We start from the raw sequence: 18,105 nt of genomic DNA on the forward strand, positions 1-18,105 counted from the left end.
CTTGTCTTGTCTAATTCTTCAGGAACTGGAGGACAGAATGGCGGGACTCCTGACGCTGCGCCTCACCTGAGCGGATGGTAAGAGTTGCTAGAGTTCATAAACCATTCATTCATTATGAGTCAGTCACGTGACAAATAAAATAAATACTTGATTTAATTTATGCTTGCATTGTACTGATTTCTGCTTTTGGTGAATAGTCCAATAGAGGGTTTGCACTTACATCAAATTTGGTCAGTTATTATTCGGATGCGCGGCGATATTCGGATGTAAACAACAGCATGATTGTATTGTTAATGTACTACTGTATACGGTGTTCTGCTAATTTATGCTGTCTAAACCACAGAGAAACATGTGGAAGCTGCTCAATCATATAGAGGAGGACTTAGTAAGCAGGAAAGAGCACAATATTTTGACGAACTAAAGTTAATAGGGGGTAAAGATACTTAGGAGCAGTATTAATTAAAACATTAGCCTAATATTTCACCTACCTTACTGGAAATGATCATAAGAACAAACACAAATGTTGTCAAGATTCTTGTCAAAATCCTGGTTCAGTTTGGCCAACAACAAACACATTTTTTGTTCCTCAGACAGTTTTTTGCACTCTTCTTCTTGATTTGTTTTAACTTTTGACAGTCTGTAGTCCGGCCGATTAGTACAGCCCAAAACATGATAATAATTGGCCGTTTTCGGCAGTAATAATCAGCAAAATATGCAAGTTTTGTTCGGTTCAGTGGCAATGTTTGCATTCAGTGCCGCCAATATGGCAGATTGATGACGTGTCGTGAAACCACTATTAGTTAAGTTGGATGTTTCTTAATGGTTCACTGACAAATGAAAACGTTCGGAGTGCTTCTCGAGTGAACAACTCACTGATTCGCCAAAGCATCTCTTGTGCATTTTGTAATGAGTACAACATATGTAATAAAAGCACTGTTGACAAAACATTGAAAAAAAGCAGCATAAAATTCCAGACACATCAGTATTTGTTTTAAAGGCAATTTATGCATAGCCCTGTTATAAACACTGTTGTTCCATTGTCATTGTCATTGTTCCACAAGTTTAATATTTTACATTTTTTGCCTAGGGAAAGTGCAGCTGGTGATGCTATGAAAACCCATCGTGAGTGATGTACCTGCAACTGGACCAAGACCACAAACATAAGATGGAGAAAGGCAATTACATTCCTTCAAGAAGACTAAATAATCATAATTTGTGCCACTGACTCAGTTTTACTTGTGAAGATGTCTGTGATGCATACTTCAAGGTCCAAACACATGAATATGTACTATAATTTTCCTGACAGAATGGTGCTGTGCACTGGAAAGAAAGCACTTGAAGGAACATGCTGTGATAGCAGCTCTGATTTTTTTTAGAATGCTTTAATTTATTTGGATTGAATTGGAAGCTTGTAGATAGCAAAACCTAAACAATTCTCACAGAGTATCATTTGACTATAAACTGACAAGAATACCAGTCAAAATGAAGGTCCCAAATGTTCACATGGTAGTCTGTATTTAGAAATCAAACATTTAATTTTAAGTGGTGAGAAAATAAGACTTGACTGTACAGAGATTTAAAAAAAGACATCAAGTGTGCCTCTACCATTCTTTCAGTTGTCCAAGAGGTTACTGCTGTCTTTTTGCATTGCAAATAATAAATGCAATTTGTATCTGCTTGTGAATTAGCTTTCTGTTATTTATTTCATAAGGAAATTGTATTTCAGTCAGTGTATAACAATAGGCATTGAAAACATCCTTACTTTGGTTTCAAGACCAAGCAGGAAAAACAAGAGAAACATTAGTGGTTAAAATCAGTGATATTATTAAAATCAAAGTGATAGTTCACACCAAAGTGGTACTCTAATTCTAGTGTCTTCATAAAATTAAGGCTGAAACACTAATGTGACTTTGACTGCTTTAACTATGTCCTTACCTATCAGGGCCTTGAACATGGTTTTCGTGCTGCTTTCTATGTAGGGTCAGAAAGCTCTCAGATTTCAACAAAAATATCTTAATTTGTGTTCAGATGATAAAAGGTTGTACAGGTTTGGAATGACATGAGAGTGAGTTATCAATAAAAGAATTTTCATTTCTGGGTGAACTGTTGCTTTAAACAGTGTACTACCTACGAGAAAAAATAAACCACTTATTCCTTCATAATTCTGTTGCTTCCAAACACGAAACAACCTGGAGTCCAATCATTGTAAGTCTCTTTGGGGTGATGGTGGCAGCAGCATAACATGCACATCCATCACATTGGTTCCTGTCAGTCCTGGCATGAGTAACCGTCGTCCTTCAGAGAGCTGTGAGAAAAATGTAAATGAATCATTATTGGTCAGAAAGCCATCGATGTCCAGACCTTGAGATGTGGCCTCTTCCATCAACTCCCCGTCAGTGACGGCACCAGCTGCCTCAGTGGGGCCATCCTGTCCATCGGTTCCTCCACTGAGGAACACTGCACCACTCTTCAATTCCCTACTACTCAGCTCAACCCCCACCCGCAAAGCCAACTCCTGGTTCCTCCCTCCCCTGCCCTTTCCTCTCAGTTGCACAGTGGGTTCCCCTCCAGCCAGAAGACAGGTCGCACCCCAGCCTTCTTTCCTCTCCTCTACGAGGACGTTCATGGTGCGACACAAGTCCCAGCTTTCTACCCCAACCTCTGGTCCAAGCTGAAGAATCTCTGCAGCGAGTTCTGGAGGAGGCTCCTTTTCTGGTGAGCATGCAAAACGTGAGAGCAGCCCATATAGTTGTGAAACAGAGCGAACATCACCGCATACTCCTGGTGAGAGAATGACGGGTCGAAGTCCTAATTCAACAGCCTTACGGCTGGCACATTCAAGAGCAATGGTGTTTGAGCCAATTACAGCATTTGAAACATGATCTTTGACTTCATAATGGGGTCTAGTTTTACTAAGCACCTCTTTTACAGAAGAAGGAAGGGAGTCAGAGAGATTATAACGATCCAATATAGCCCAAACCTCCTCTGGCTTGGAGTCACTCTGGACTGTTGGACCGCTGGCTATCAAATCCAGAGGATCTCCAATAACATCGGACAGAATCAATGCCACTACCTTAAAGAGAATGTGATGCCAGAGTAAATATTATGCTCACGTAACACCATTGGGTATTGCTTGAAAAAGTGTGATTTGTTATGTAATAGTGTTACCTGGGCTGGGTTGGCACATTGGGCAAGGCCTCCGCCCTTTAACAATGACAAGGCTCGTCTTACTGTATTTAGGTCCTGAATTGTGGCCCCTGCTGCTGCAAGTTTACGTGTCACATCCTGTTTCTCCTGCAAGGACATGGGTGGGGCAGGAGCAGGTAAAAGAGCAGAACCACCACCTGTACATAGATGCATGTAAAGTAAAAACATGAACATTTCGAGACTTTTCTGAAAATACACCACACTTCAAATGTTTTGGGTCAGTAGGTTTTTTTTTTTTTTTTTGAAAGAAAGTAATATTTCATCCAGCAAAGCTGGCTAAAATTGATTTTAAGTGACAACAAAGACATGTATAATGTATAATTTTTATTCCAAATAAATTTGACTCTTTTTATCAAAGAATCCTGAAAAAACATATCACAGATTTCACAATATTAAGCAGCACAACTGTTTTTAACACTGATAATTTTTCGTGAGTGCCAAACATTAGAATCACACTGGAAACTGGAGTAATGGCTGCTAAAAAATTACTTTATTTTCAGCATAAACAGTGCCTTGCAAAGGTATTCATACCCTTTCATTTTTTATACGTTTTTTTATTTTGCAGCTTTATGTTAAACTGATTTAAATTACTTTTTTCCCACATCAGTCTACACTCCATACACCATAATGACAAAGGACAAAACAGGTTTGTAACAACTTTATATGAAAATTCATTAATTCCATTGCATAAGTATTCATACCCTTTTCTGGGACAGTTGACATTTAGCTGAGGTCTGAGGAGCACTCATATTGCTTGTAGATGTTACTACACTTTGAGTGGAGTTAACCTGTGGAAAATTCAATTGAACGGGTATTATTTGGAAAGGCACACACCTCTCAATAAAAGGTCTAACAGCTGAAAATGCATGTCAGGGCAAAAACCAAGCTCTGAGGTCAAAAGAACTCCCTGTAGAGCTGAAAGATAGGATCTGGGAAAGAGTTGAGAAAAAATTCAGCTGCATTAAAGGTTCACAGAAACATGTAGCCTCCATTATCCATGATAAAAGAAGTTTGGAACAATTAGGACTTATCCTAGAGCAGCAAGAAGCTGATGGTCACTCTAGTTGAGCTCCATGATCATATATGCAGATGGGAGAAACTTACAGAAGGACAAACATCACTGTAACACTCCACCAATCCACCAATATGGGCTTTGTGGCAGCGTGGCAAGACTCAATCCTCGGGTGAAGACACATGAAAACCCACTTGGAATTCGCACCTAAAGAATTCTCAGATTGAGAAAAACAAGATTCTCTGGTCTGATGAACCTCAAATCCAAGCATCATGTATGGAGGAAACCAAGCACTGCTCATCACCTGCACAGTACCATCCCAACAGTAAAGTGTGGCGGTAGCAGCCTCATGCTATGGGGCTGTTTTTTCAGCAGCAGGGACTGAGGGACTCGTCAGAGTAGAAAAAAAATGTAAACACAGCAAAATATAGAGATAGCCTTAATGAAAACTTAGTCCAGAGCATTCAAAACCTCAGCAGAATGTCTACCTTTAAACAGAACAATGACCTTAAGCACACATCAAGAGTGACACTGCAAGAGTGAGAAACCTGAAAATGTGCATATGCCCCCATCAAAGCTGATAGAGGATGGGGTGAGAAGAAGAATGGCAGATAATTGCCAAATGCAGATGTACAAAACTCGTCACATCATACCCAATAAGACTTGAGGCTGTAAAGGTGCTAAAGTTAAAGTTAAACATTTGCAATGTACTTATTTCAGTGTTTTATTTTTAATAAATTTGCAAAGCTGTTACAATCTGTTAAACAAGCTGTTAAAACTGTTCTGTGCTTTGTCATTATGGTGTATGGGGTGTAGATTGACATGGGAAAAAAAAAGGTAATTTAAAGCAGTTTTACATAAGGCTGAAACATAACAAAACGTGAAAGAAATAAAGGGGTATGAATACTTCCGCAAGGTACTGTATAATCAAAAGAAAATATATGCTATATTATAGAAAACAGTTGTTTTAAATTATAATAATATTTCACAAAATTTCCATTTTTACTGTATTTTTGATCAAATAATTGCAGCCTCAGTGAGCTGACTTCTTACAAAACCATTAAAACATCCCAGTCTTTTGAATGGTGTCCATGTTGTAAAGAGAAAATGATTATACAAGAAGAAAATAAGTCACATTACCAGAGATGAGCACGAGCAGCAGATCTTTCTCAGTCAGACCACTGGCCAGTTCTCGAATACACTCCGCTGACTTCTGGGCATCTGCATCCGGTAAATTGTTCTTTGCTCCTTCCATCACTGTAATTCTGCTGTTATTCTCAAGAAGCATCTTCCTGAGCAGACAAACAAATAGAGTGTTTCAATAACATCCAGACTGTACTGTGTGCTGCTAAATCCAACAATAAAAACTTAGCAGAAACTTGGAAGCCAGTCTGAAGTCAAGGCTACATGACTATATATTATATTTTGCATGAAACTTAATTGTAGGATAAGTGAATTTTTTTTGCACTGTGATATTTTTTTTTACCATAATTAAGCAATTCCATCCCTAATTCTTATGCAAAAATTAAAAAATAAATAAATTTTTGTTACATTACAGAAAAGAAAATGTTTCACATTTACATTTATTATTACATTTTCTGGGCAACCACTGACCAACTAGTGAAAATCACAGTTTATTGCTATATAAACTGCTCATTGAACAGAGGCACATAAAAAGATGTAATTAAAATACTTACTCTTTTCCATGATTGCGTAGTGTTTTCTGGATACCATGAGGCACACTGACCACCCCTTTAATTAGATGGTCTCCTACAATCCTCTCTGCTTCTGCTGCCATCCCCAGTACAGCCTTTCCAAAGCCCACCAGATAAAGGTTATTACTAAGTGTGAAACTCTTTCCACCCACAAGAAGTTTGTCTCCATGTCGCTCCAAACTCTTGCGGACCACCATGTCTGGCTGCACACCTTCAACCGCTGCAGAAAACACAGCCCGGGCTCGAGTGTCTAATGACGACATGCTGCGAGAGCACAGTGATGCTAAGCTGACCCGCAGTGGGCGCTGCAGGTGAAGAAAACGTGAGAGAGCGAGAATCCGAGCCATAAACCAAATCAAATGATCCACACCAGATGAAAAGAGCCACTTAATACCTGAGGAGAGAATAAGATATTAAACAGACAGATTAATATCACTGAATATCATTGAAAAAAACCCACTGACTAACAAATCTTATGTTTGAAGAAACCAGTAATTAAAGCGTTCCTCACATCAGAATAACACACTATCAAAACAGCATGAAAATTACAGCTTTAATGTTCCAGATTCACTCTGGTGATGAAACTTCAAGCTAAATGCTGGAAAGCGGTACACTACCAGTCAAAAGTTTGTTTTGTACATACAGCAAAAACAGTACCATTGCGAAATATTTTTACTATTTAAAATAACTGCTTTCTATTTGAATATATTTTAAAATGTAATTTATTCCTGTGATCAAAGCTAATTTTCAGCACGATGCTTCAAAAATCATTCTAATATGTTTCTTTTTTATTATACTTATCAATATTTAAAATAGTTGAGTACATTTTTTCAGGATTCTTTGGGGAATAGAAAGATCCAAAGATTAGCATTTATCTGAAATAAAAAGCTTTTTTTGGGAAAAGAAATTATATAAATTAATACTTTTATTTAGCAAGGATGCTTTAAATTGTTCAAAAGATAATAAAGACATTTATAATGTTACAAAAGATTTATATTCCAGATAAATGCTGTTCTTTTAAACTTTCTATTCATCAAAGAAACCTGAAAAAATCTACTCTGTTTTCAACATAATAATAATAATAATAATAATAATAATAATAATAAATGTTTTTGAGCTGCAAATCAGAATATTAGAATGATCAGGAATAAATTCAGGAATGAAATCACAGGAATAAATTACATTTTAAAATATATTCAAATAGTAAACAGTTATTTTAAATGGTAAAAATATGTTTAGATGGTTCTTGCTGCACTTTGGATCAAATAAATGGAGGCTTGGTGAGCAGAAGAGAAAAAAACAACAACTTTTTTTTACTGTCCAAAACTTTTGACTGGTAGTGTATATATTCAGCAAGGATTGTCATTACCACAATAAAAGTTACTTCCACTATTTTAAGCACATGAATTTGGTGACTTTTCTAAAATAGTTCATATATTCAGTGACGCACAAATATTTAATTTTCAATATTTACCCAAAATATTAGTACATTTTTGGACTGAGGCAAATAACTTCTGATAATTTCCCAAACTGGGACTGTGGGACTGTAATTAACTGATGCAGATGATCTCAAAGTATTGGCTGATAAAAATGTCTGTCACTAATTATATTATAAAATGTTTATATTGTGTTATATTTTATATTGTATTATCATATGATATTTTATTATATTATATATCATATTAATTAATTGAATAATTAGAAATAATGTAATCTTTAAATCACTTTGGATGCATAGGCTATGCAGATTAAAATACTTAATTAAAAAAAAGTCTGAAAAAAATTGACAAGACTGCCACAAATTGTAGTCAACTCAAAATAATGTAAATACATAATACACTTTTCCTATAATAACAAGTGTTCTAAAGATGGATAAAAACCATCCTTACACAGCCTTCATTGAGTGTATGAGAACATACCTGCACACTGTTCCTGTCAATTCTGAAGCCTTTTTAAGAGCTGACAAAACTTTTGAGAACTGAGTTACACTAGAGCCTGTGTACTGAGTGAGTAATGATTGACTACAGCTGACCATAGGGCAGAGAAATGTTTTCGAGCTGGTCAGTTAAGATGTTTGTGGATTCATCAAGAGTTAATCCTAAAACAGTAGGAGGAGGTGCTACAATAGCCTTGTGACACTTAAATTAAAGTCCAATAATGGGGGTGGTAGTCATGTTTACGCAAAAATGCACCACCCTTACAGACTGCATTGAAAACAAACACATTTTCCACACAAATTACATCAAAGGATTATTTGTACCTTATATTTCCATATATATTCCAACTTCTGGTCACTAAAACTAAATCTAAATATCGCCTTTTTAATTTGTCTATCAGTCATGTCAGGTTTACACATTCATAACTCGAACGCCTCCTTTCTCTTCTTGTCGTGAACAAGGTTGACTCACATGTCGAAAGGCCCCCTCTCGATCAGCAGGGCAACAGACAACAGATCATAGCTCAAAGAAGAAAATGTTACTGTCAGTGCCGCTCCAAATCGGTGTTTTGAACGAATCTTTTAGATGAACGAATCGTTTAAAACACCGACTCGTTCAGTGAAGGGCGGGAGTTCGGTAAGTCTAACCAATGAAAAGCTCCTTGACAGCCCACACTCGAATGCTATTGGCTGGAACTACAGTCAATATAGAAAACGAGTCAGTAGACATCAAGAACGATTCATTCGCTTAAAAGATTCATTCACGAAGAAATATGATAACAAACTGGTTTGTTTGGCAGAAGTGAAATTATCAACCGAATATTAGCTCATTTACAGTATTTTACACAAACACATTTAATTAGTAAGTTTGTTTACCACTGACACATCTTGAATGTTTATTAACACACGTTTCCACGTTTAAAGTGGCCATTTATTATTATTACACTAATAGAAAGGAAGAAATTAGACTTGAATAAAACGCAACATATACTACTTCAGCACTGCAACGCTAATATACTTTGTGTAAAAAGACTTCTAAAGAAGCAATGACATATTTTCTTCAGAAGGTGGCAGTAAGTCAGCTAATATAAACAGCCCATGACAACATCCATTTGTAACATTCATAACATGTGAAATTGCACACTAAAGTGTGTACAAATTTAGTTATACTTCACAGTTAGCCTATTTTTTGTCACCAAAGCAGCGGAGGTGACAGCATCATACTGTGTATGACATCATTCTTCCTGTTATCAGTGTCTCACAGCTCCATCTGCTACTCACACCCATGGGGAGAAGAGTACGGTATAACATCACAAGCCCTCACAAGTACCAAACAACTTCACAATCATTTTATTGTGCAGGAAATAGGTAAATATAATGTGTCTTCATGACTAAAAACCTGCATTATAGTTCACTGTCTTTTGAGTTTTTTCACAACATGTATTTAATTATGGCCTATTGGTAGCACTTAATGTAAACAATGGCAATGAAACGAACAAAACTTGCATATTTTGCTGATTATTGCTGCTGAAAATGGTCAATTATTGTCATGTTTTGGGCTTTATTAATCGATCAAACAGAGAAAGACATTTGGAGTACTATAGTCTGCCAAAAGTTATAACAAATCAAGGAGAAGAGTGCAAAAAACTGAGGAACAAAATGCATTTGTGGTTGGCCAAACTGAACCAGGATTTTCAGGGCAAGAACCTATATTATATATATATATATATATATTAGGCTTATTTCTAAATTAATACTGCTTTTACATATCTTAACCACCTATTCATTTTAGTTTGTCAAAATTTTGCACCCTTTCCTGCTTACTAAGGCCTTCTCTATATGATTTAGCAGCTTCCACACAATTTTTTCCCCCGTGATTTAGACAACAAAAATTAGCAGAACATATTCAGTAGTACATTAACAGTGCAATCCATGCTGTTGTTTGCATCCAAGTATCACCAATATGGCAGCGCATTTGGGTAACTGGCCAAATCAGGACACAAGAGCAAACCCTCTATATTTCAAATGTTCATGGATGATCTGATTATGTTCTCTATGAGCCAGAACCTATAGGCTTTTAAAGGGATAGTCCACCCAAAAATGAAACCTTTGTTATTTCTCATGCATTTCTTTCTTTTGTTGAATGAAGGTATTTTAAAGATAATTTATAGAATTTTTGGTCTATTTGCTTTTTTAAAATAACATTTTTTTGTTTTGTAATGCAGGTTTAGAATGAAATGAGGAGTATACGATGACAGAATTCATCACTTCAGTCAGTAAGAAATTAATCTTCTACAATCATATGTATTGTTTAAGGTAATTTTCCATGTTTGCGACCCTGGACCACAAAACCATAAGGGTATATTTATAAGGGTATTTGTTTTAAATTGATCATCTACATATTACACCTGTAGGCTGAAAAAATAAGCTTTCCATTGATGTATGGTTTGTTAGGATAGGACAATATTTGGAGATACAACTATTTAAAAAAATCTGAAATCTGAGCGTGCAAAAAAAATCTAAATATTGAGAAAATCTTCTTTAAAGTTGTCAAATGAAGTTCTTAGCAATGCACTAATCAGAAATTAAGTTTTGATATATTTACGATAAGAAATTTACTAAATATCTTCATGGAACAAGATCTTTACTTAATATCCTAATGATTTTTGGCATAAAAACAAAATCGAGGATTTTGACTTATACAATGTATTGTTGGCTATTGCTACAAATATACCTGTGCTACTTACAACTAGTTTTGTGGTCCAGGGTCACATTGATTATTCCATAATTTGTGATTTTATAATGCTTTATAAAATTCACTAGCATATTTTTTAAAATATGCAACCAAAATTTGATGGACACCTCAAAAGCCTTACAGACACAAAGCTAGTTGATGGTGCTGTTCTCTTTTGTTTGCGTTGCAGTACTGTCATGTTTGTTTGTTGTACTATCTATTGCAGCACTTTTTTTGTGTTGTCATGGATAATTGATGTACAGAAGGCTACGTAATTCTCAGGTGGCTGCAGATAGCAGATGGGAAGAGGTCACTCTGCTGGCTGATATTTTCTTTCTGCAGCACCAGTGACCCTCTAACATTCTCTGTGCGTATACTCCCCCGTCCTCATGGCAATCATATGCTCCGTTATTTAAAAAAGGGCTCACATTTGGCTACTGTGTAGGGTAAGCCATTGGAAATTTTCCATCAGTGATCACTTACTCACTTGAGGCCTGAGAGGAACACAATGGGAGGATGATGGACTGGGACGACAACTGTACAGATATGATAGCATAGAGCTGGCAGGTGACTTTCAGCGCATACTAAGAGAGGCTGCGATTTATGAATACTCAGCAATAAGGAACATGATTTGCATGACTAGAGGGTATCTGGCATCAGTACAGGGGACAAGCTTAACTCTCTGAGGTGGCTGAACTCTCACTTTCAGTAAGTGACTAAGATGAATCACTTTACTGTGTGCAATTAGATCTTCTCACTTTTTCATTAAAGCCAATATGGGGAATAATGGTAAATGGAGAAGATGGAAACAGAATTAGCAGGCTCAAATACTTTATCATATTCCGTTGCACATTCATCGCAGAGGTTTTTCCCCGATTGCACCATCGCTCTTGTTATTCCATTAGAGCAAAAACAAAGAGAAATCACTCTTTCTCATAACCGTATTTGGCTCGTGAGTGGCTATCTTATTGCCTTTGTGCTTTAAATATCCTGAAGCTTCTGGCTGTGATCTACATTCGTATATTATGCAGAATATGCATGAAGCAAAGTTCTTTGATGCTTTGTGTCTAGAGTTCTGATCGTGGAATACGTTCATTTGAATGACAGCCCAAAAGTCATATGTTCACGATTATTATGCATCCACTGAGGTTTATGTGTTCAGATTTTACCATGACGAGATAAAACAAATAAAACTTAAGGTGAAGGCGTTATGCGCCTACAGCTGAGGTCAAAACGTACCCCTTGCGATATCTGCAAATTTTTTCCAAAATAGGGGGGTGAAAACTTTTTGAATTTGAAGATCTATTTGAAATAACGAACTTGCGCGCGCAAAAGACGCTTCATGTGAACGGCCCCTAAAAAAACACTCATTATACCTGGTAAAAAATGCCTCTGTTCTCAGCAAGCGATATCAGTACCTGGCCCTTTAAATTTTAATAACCTCTGCTCACCCCGCCCTTCAGTTCTGTGGGGCGTGTCATTACACAGCACACAGGGTGTTGCCTAGACAACAGTTGGGGGTTTAGTTGTATAGTTTGGGGAAAAATGGCACTTGGGGGCTTTGAAGACACAGTACAACCCCATCCATTTAAAATTTAATTTAAAAACCGGAGTTGGAACCAAAACAAGATGACACCCGCAAAGAAGTTCGGCAATTACGGCTTATACTGGACGAATCTGAATGGTTAGTAAACTTAATGTAACTTTGATTTATCTTTTTATGTACTAGCAGGTTGGAGTACTGAGAGAGATACGAATGTGATGTGTTTACTGTGGTAAAAAGACGAATGGGTGTGTTTACTGTGGTACAGAGCTGAACGTGGTATGTTTACTGTGGTAAAAAGACGAATGGGTGTGTTTACTGTGGTACAGAGCTGAACGTGGTATGTTTACTGTGGTAAAAAGACGAACACGGTGTGTTTACTGTGGTAAAGAGACTAACGCGGTGTGTTTACTGAGGCATTGCTGATTGAACAAGAGCAAAAAAGTGATCGGTTAACATAACTTACCCCGTCCTTATATTGAAATACATAAATGTGAGTGTAATAGTCTTTACAGCGGTCACATTCCCTCAGTGCTGTCAGTTTACTTCTGATTTGGGGCGGGTCTATGCTAAAACACTACTGTCTATCAACTATAGCAGGAGCGGCCTCTGTCGGTGTTACGCCACAACCACATGCATCTGAGAACGGCTGGATATGAGAAGGGGCAGATTATTTTACTAAATTAAAAGAAAACTACTGGGCGGATCTTTGTCATTCTAGGGTGGTTGTGTACACAGTCCTAACACACATTTCAGTTCAAACAGCTTGTAAAAGTGCATGTGACCCCTTTAATGCATTGTTTTTTCTTCTGGAGCATCAGTGAGCATTTACCTATGAAAAGGGTGAAATATGAGGGTTCACTCTGTTTTTTTTTTTCAACAAATTACACGTGAACCCGCTGCCACGGAATGAAACCCACAAACCAACAACCCACGTCATGCTGTTCCCTGTCAGTTAGCTGCTTTTGCAGGGCCTCACAGAACAAAAGGGATTTCACAGACTTCCTGTCTCTCTTCATTACCTTAAAAGGCTGATTATTATTGCGACTATGCCTTTGCCAGTTATTCCAGCTTCTCAGAAAGCCCACCTACAGTGGCTCTCCTGAAGTCCCTCAGAAGGCCTCAGGTTTTCAGCCTCTGAAGCATGGGGAGTGACAGCTTAGAGTTTTCACAATAAACACGCTCAATAGAAGAATCCATGTGTCGTGTAATGAAACAGACAGATGGACAGAGACAAAAGAGAAATATGTGGATAATTTCGAAATGGGAAAAGCTGAAGGAAGAAGGACTGAAAACAAACACATTGGTGATCTAATTGAATTTTTAGTTAGAATTAAAAAAACCTTGAAGTTAAGGTTATAGTAAAGATTAGTCTTTCTGGAGGATATCTATTGAATACATTGGGCAGCAGCATGCAGGTAAATCGGAGCGTTCTCCATGGGGCTCTTCTCTTCCAGTGCTCTGCTGCTAGGCAACTGCCTGGGCACTATGTGAATCTACACATGACGGCATTTCTTTCTGAAGCAATTAGAACAAATTCAGAACGTTCAGCTGTTTCCTAAGTGCTCATTGTTTTTAATCATGAATCTACTATTGCAGATGTAGGCTAATTTCCCTTTAGCCTGGACTGGGTTTGACAATTCAGTATCTCCAAACTAATACTTTAAGAATTACAGGTACTGGCTTATGATTTCTGTTATGATAGTAAATAAATAAAATCATAAATAATTTTGGACTTTAAAACGTTTCTTATGCTCACCAAGACTGCATTTATTTGATAATAAATAAAGTAAAAACACTAGCATTGTGAAATGTATTTACAATTTAAAATTACTGCTTTTAATTTAATAAAATTTAACATGTAATTTACTTCTTTTTTAGCAGCCATTACTCTAGTCTTCAGTGTCACACGATCCTTCAGAATAATTTTAATATGCTGATTTGGTGACCCAGAAATATTCCTTATTATTATCAACGTTGAAAATGATGGACGCCTGTTTCCACCACTGAATAAAAAAAAGTAATTGTGACTTTTTATCTCTGAATTCTGAAAAAAAGGTCAGAATTGAAAAAACTTGCAATGTATAAATTGTGAGAAATACTCACATTAGAATTGCATGATTTAAACTCGCAATTGCGAGTTATAAAGTCAGAATAGCAAAATATAAACCTACAAATCTGACTTTTTTCCTCTGAATTCTGAGATATAAACGTACAATTGCGAGTTACAGTCAGAAGTCAGAATTGCAAAAAAGTCACAATTCTAAGAAATAAATTCAGAATTGCGTAATATAAACTTACAATTGTAAGTTACAAAGTTAGAATTGTGAGACATAAAGTCACAATTCTGAGAAATAAAGTCATAATTCCAAGAAATAAAGTCACAATTCTGAGAAATAAATTCAGAATTGCATGATATAAACTTACAATTGTGAGTTACTGTCACGGTGAGAAGGAGGAGATCTGGGTCCAAATGCGGGGAAGAAGATTTTAATTAAATAAACACAAATAAACAGAACAAAAGGCCAACACGGCACAACACAACTTGAAACAATACAAAATAAACAGAACTGAAAACACGGTCAAAGATCCAGGGAACACAGAAACAAACCACACAGAAGACAATGCAGCCAGAATGAGCAGTGAGACATGAGAGTTCTTATAGACCAGATAATAGTGAGCAGGTGTGAGTGTAATCAGTGCTAATGACAAGACAGGAGTGAACAATCAGGGAAGTGCAGTGCAAGGGGAACAGCGACCTCAGGTGGCTGAGGGAAACCCCACAGCCCAGATCATGACAGTTACAAAGTCATAATTACGAGACATCAAGTCATAATTTTGAGAAATAAAGTCACAATTCTGAGAAATAAAGTCAGAATTGCAAGATATAAACTGCAAATCTGACTTTTTGTCCTCCAAATTTTGAGATATAAAGTCGCAATTGCAAGTTATAAAGTCAGAATTGGGAGACGTCGCAATTTTGAGAAATAAAGCCAAATTGTGTGATATAAACTTACAAATGTGAATTACAAAGTCAGAAATAAAGTCATAATTCTAAGAAATAAAGTCACAATTCTGAGAAATAAATTCAGAATTGCGTGATATAAACTGAAAATTGTAAGTTACAAAGTCAGAATTGCGAGACATAAAGTCACAATTCTGAGAAATAAAGTCATAATTCCAAGAAATAAAGTCACAATTCTGAGAAATAAATTCAGAATTGCAAGATATAAATTGCAAATCTGACTTTTTGTCCTCCGAATTTTGAGATATGAAGTCATAATTCCAAGAAATAAAGTCACAATTCTGAATCTCAGAATTGCATGATATAAACTTTTTGCGTGATTTAAGACTTTTTGTCCTCCAAATTTTGAGAAGTCTCAATTGCAAGTTATAAAGTCAGAATTGTGAGACATAGTCGCAATTCTAAGAAATAAAGTCGCAATTCTAAGAAATAAACATCAGATGTTGTTGTATTAAAATCTTGTAATAGTATAAATGTCTTCACTGTCACTTTTGGTTGATTTAATGCATCTTTGCTAATTAAAAGTACATTTTTAAGTAAATTAAGTTGTAAATTAACTGAAAATTGTACTCTACTTACAGTTGTTTTTAACATATAGCCATGTCTTAAATCAAGCTGAGTAAGATCTTTGCTTTTTTTCAGAAAAGGTTCAGGAAACCTCAAATCGGTTCATGTACTTTCTTTTTAAACAATGCACAGGTGTGTCAGTTTTCTGCTGTATTTTTACTGTAATTGCAGGAAATGTGGTTTTAGCATGCATGATTCTGAATGCGAAATGACATTTCACAATAATGACGACAATGTATTATTTCTTCTGAGCATCAACCACATCCTGTTTCCTTTTCACTTAGATTAAGCAGAACCCTTGTTGTCTTCTAAGAATGGACAATTCCATTACTCTGCACAAATGAATGACAGAACAGAAACACAGATTTAGCGATTACTCTGCATGTGTGTGCAGGAAGAGTGTTGCCCATTTATGGACCTTCAGAAGCAAAGTGCTGAAGCAGCAAGTGTTAAAATGATTAAATTTGATTTATATGCATAATTTGTTCAAGGGTGGCTGTTACTTCAAAACTGTCAGCCAGTTTCAAGGTAAACAAAGAAAGAAAACTTGATGCTAAAAAACGATTTATTAACAGAATGATTCTTGCTGCTGCTGCTGCTGCTAAAAAGAAAAACCTCTCAATCTGTTTCAGTGATTCCAGCCTTTTCAAACAATGAGAAAATGAAAGTGAGCTTCTCATGACCCTTGACCAAGGCAGTTAACCTTATCCTGAGCGGCATGATGGAAAAACAGCCCACATACACTCCCCATAGTCGGAAACTAATCACATCCACCTCTGTATTCAGATACTGTGTCCTCTTTGACAGTTTTACTGTCTCTTAATGATTAATTGCGATCTAAATCATATTTAGGCAAACAGAAACTGAAATAACTCAGGCCGTAATGCTGTTTAAGAGCATCCCCTTCGCTTTCAATGTAGCACACATCTACATTTACAAATAATGCAAATGATGTCAGTGTGAATCTAATGTGACAGCAGTATGTGAATGTAAATCAACCTATGTTGTAATGCTATAAAACAAAGAGTCTAATTTACAGATGCATAATTTAACATGACTTACCTTTGAATGTTTTCTTGTTTTTCATAACTTAATTGTCATGACTTCATTTCTGTTTCAAGCCAAAAAAAAAAAGGTTTAGCATGTAAAACATAGCAAGTATTGTATGCTCTCTAAAATGTGAACTACGTACGGGTCATTTGAGGTTTTTAAGGATGATTCCTGCAGTCAAATGTAATAATTCAACATCATCTTCACTAGAGGGGTCCAATGCTGTGGCAGCATAATTACTGTTATCAGGGCCTCCTGTCTGGGTCGAGTGAGAAACAAACCCAGGGGTGCACAATCAGCCACAAAACATAGATTCATCTGCAACACACACACATATATCGCTCTCTAGAGTGTGTATCTAGCAAATCATTGGTTAAACATTCACCGCCTGCCTGTTTTTCTTCATCTCATTCCTTTTTCTGAACATCCCAAGGATTCCAGAGCATTATCCTCCTCCATCTTTGAATAACTCTGTGGGATTAACTGTGATAAAACTACAAAGAACTTGAAATGTATTTTCGCTCCTTCTTCTTTCACAAGACTGATGGCTTAATCCATCGTATGAAGCAAGTGAACCCTAAAGATTTTTCTGTCAACATAACACATTCAGGAGAGCCTTGTATTTTTAAGTGGTTTTGCATTAAAATCTGGATCTTGTTTACCAGACCACTTCATTCTGGGGCAGAATAAAGATTCCCATATGAGCAACAGTTTCTATTTATGTGTTTCTATCCAGGAATTCTTTCCCTAATTAATGACCTATCAAAATGAGTTTAAAAACATGCAGGACAGCTAAGTAATATTTTCCTCAGCACTGTGTATTGACTCAGCTGTGGTTCCTCAATTAATGTGAGGCCATCAATGAGAACAGCAGGACGCAGCTGCAAAATTCCACAGCTTTCCATGCCTGCCTTATTTCATCATCTATCAACTTGTTACAACCAAACTGTCTAATTGGCAAACCAATATGTGTGTAATATAACAATGTAGCATAATGTAAATGTATGAATCAATGTTTTAACTGAATTTCACATACACGTATTCATGCATATCACGCAGTATATTCTACAACGGCATTTTAGTGGCATGTAAAAAAAAAAGATTAACAGATTAAAATTGTAATATTTCGAGAATAAATTTGAAATGTTTAGAAAATAAAGTAGAAAATGAGAAGAATTAAGTGGAAATATTTTGAGAATAATCTTGAAATATTTCGACAATAAAGTCAAGATTATGAGAATAAAGTCAAAATGTTTCGAGAATAAAGTCAAAATATTTTGAGAATAAGGTCAAATTTACAAGAATTAATTCGTAGC

At 36.3% G+C, this 18,105-nt stretch overlaps 1 protein-coding gene across 3 annotated transcripts; it reads right to left on the minus strand.

Annotated features, from left to right (window-relative positions):
* Nucleotides 1–985: 985 nt before the first annotated feature.
* Nucleotides 986–8,435, minus strand: glyctk (glycerate kinase). 3 transcript variants are annotated; one of them, XM_073851978.1, is made up of 5 exons: nucleotides 8,343–8,435; nucleotides 5,917–6,328; nucleotides 5,360–5,511; nucleotides 3,169–3,344; nucleotides 986–3,073 (listed from the first exon to the last, which is right to left on the minus strand). In XM_073851978.1, exons 2-5 carry the CDS (start codon nucleotides 6,279–6,281, stop codon nucleotides 2,201–2,203), a joined length of 1,566 nt encoding a protein of 521 aa, XP_073708079.1. In that variant the 5' UTR covers nucleotides 6,282–6,328; nucleotides 8,343–8,435; the 3' UTR covers nucleotides 986–2,200. The 3 variants fall into 3 exon arrangements, with proteins under 3 accessions (XP_073708079.1, XP_073708081.1, XP_073708080.1); XM_073851980.1 differs by lacking the exon at nucleotides 8,343–8,435 and adding an exon at nucleotides 8,195–8,332; XM_073851979.1 differs by lacking the exon at nucleotides 8,343–8,435 and adding an exon at nucleotides 7,854–7,987.
* Between the last annotated feature and the right edge of the window lie 9,670 nt (nucleotides 8,436–18,105).

This window comes from Garra rufa, chromosome 12 (assembly GCF_049309525.1).
Source record: "Garra rufa chromosome 12, GarRuf1.0, whole genome shotgun sequence".
NCBI lineage: Eukaryota > Metazoa > Chordata > Actinopteri > Cypriniformes > Cyprinidae > Garra > Garra rufa.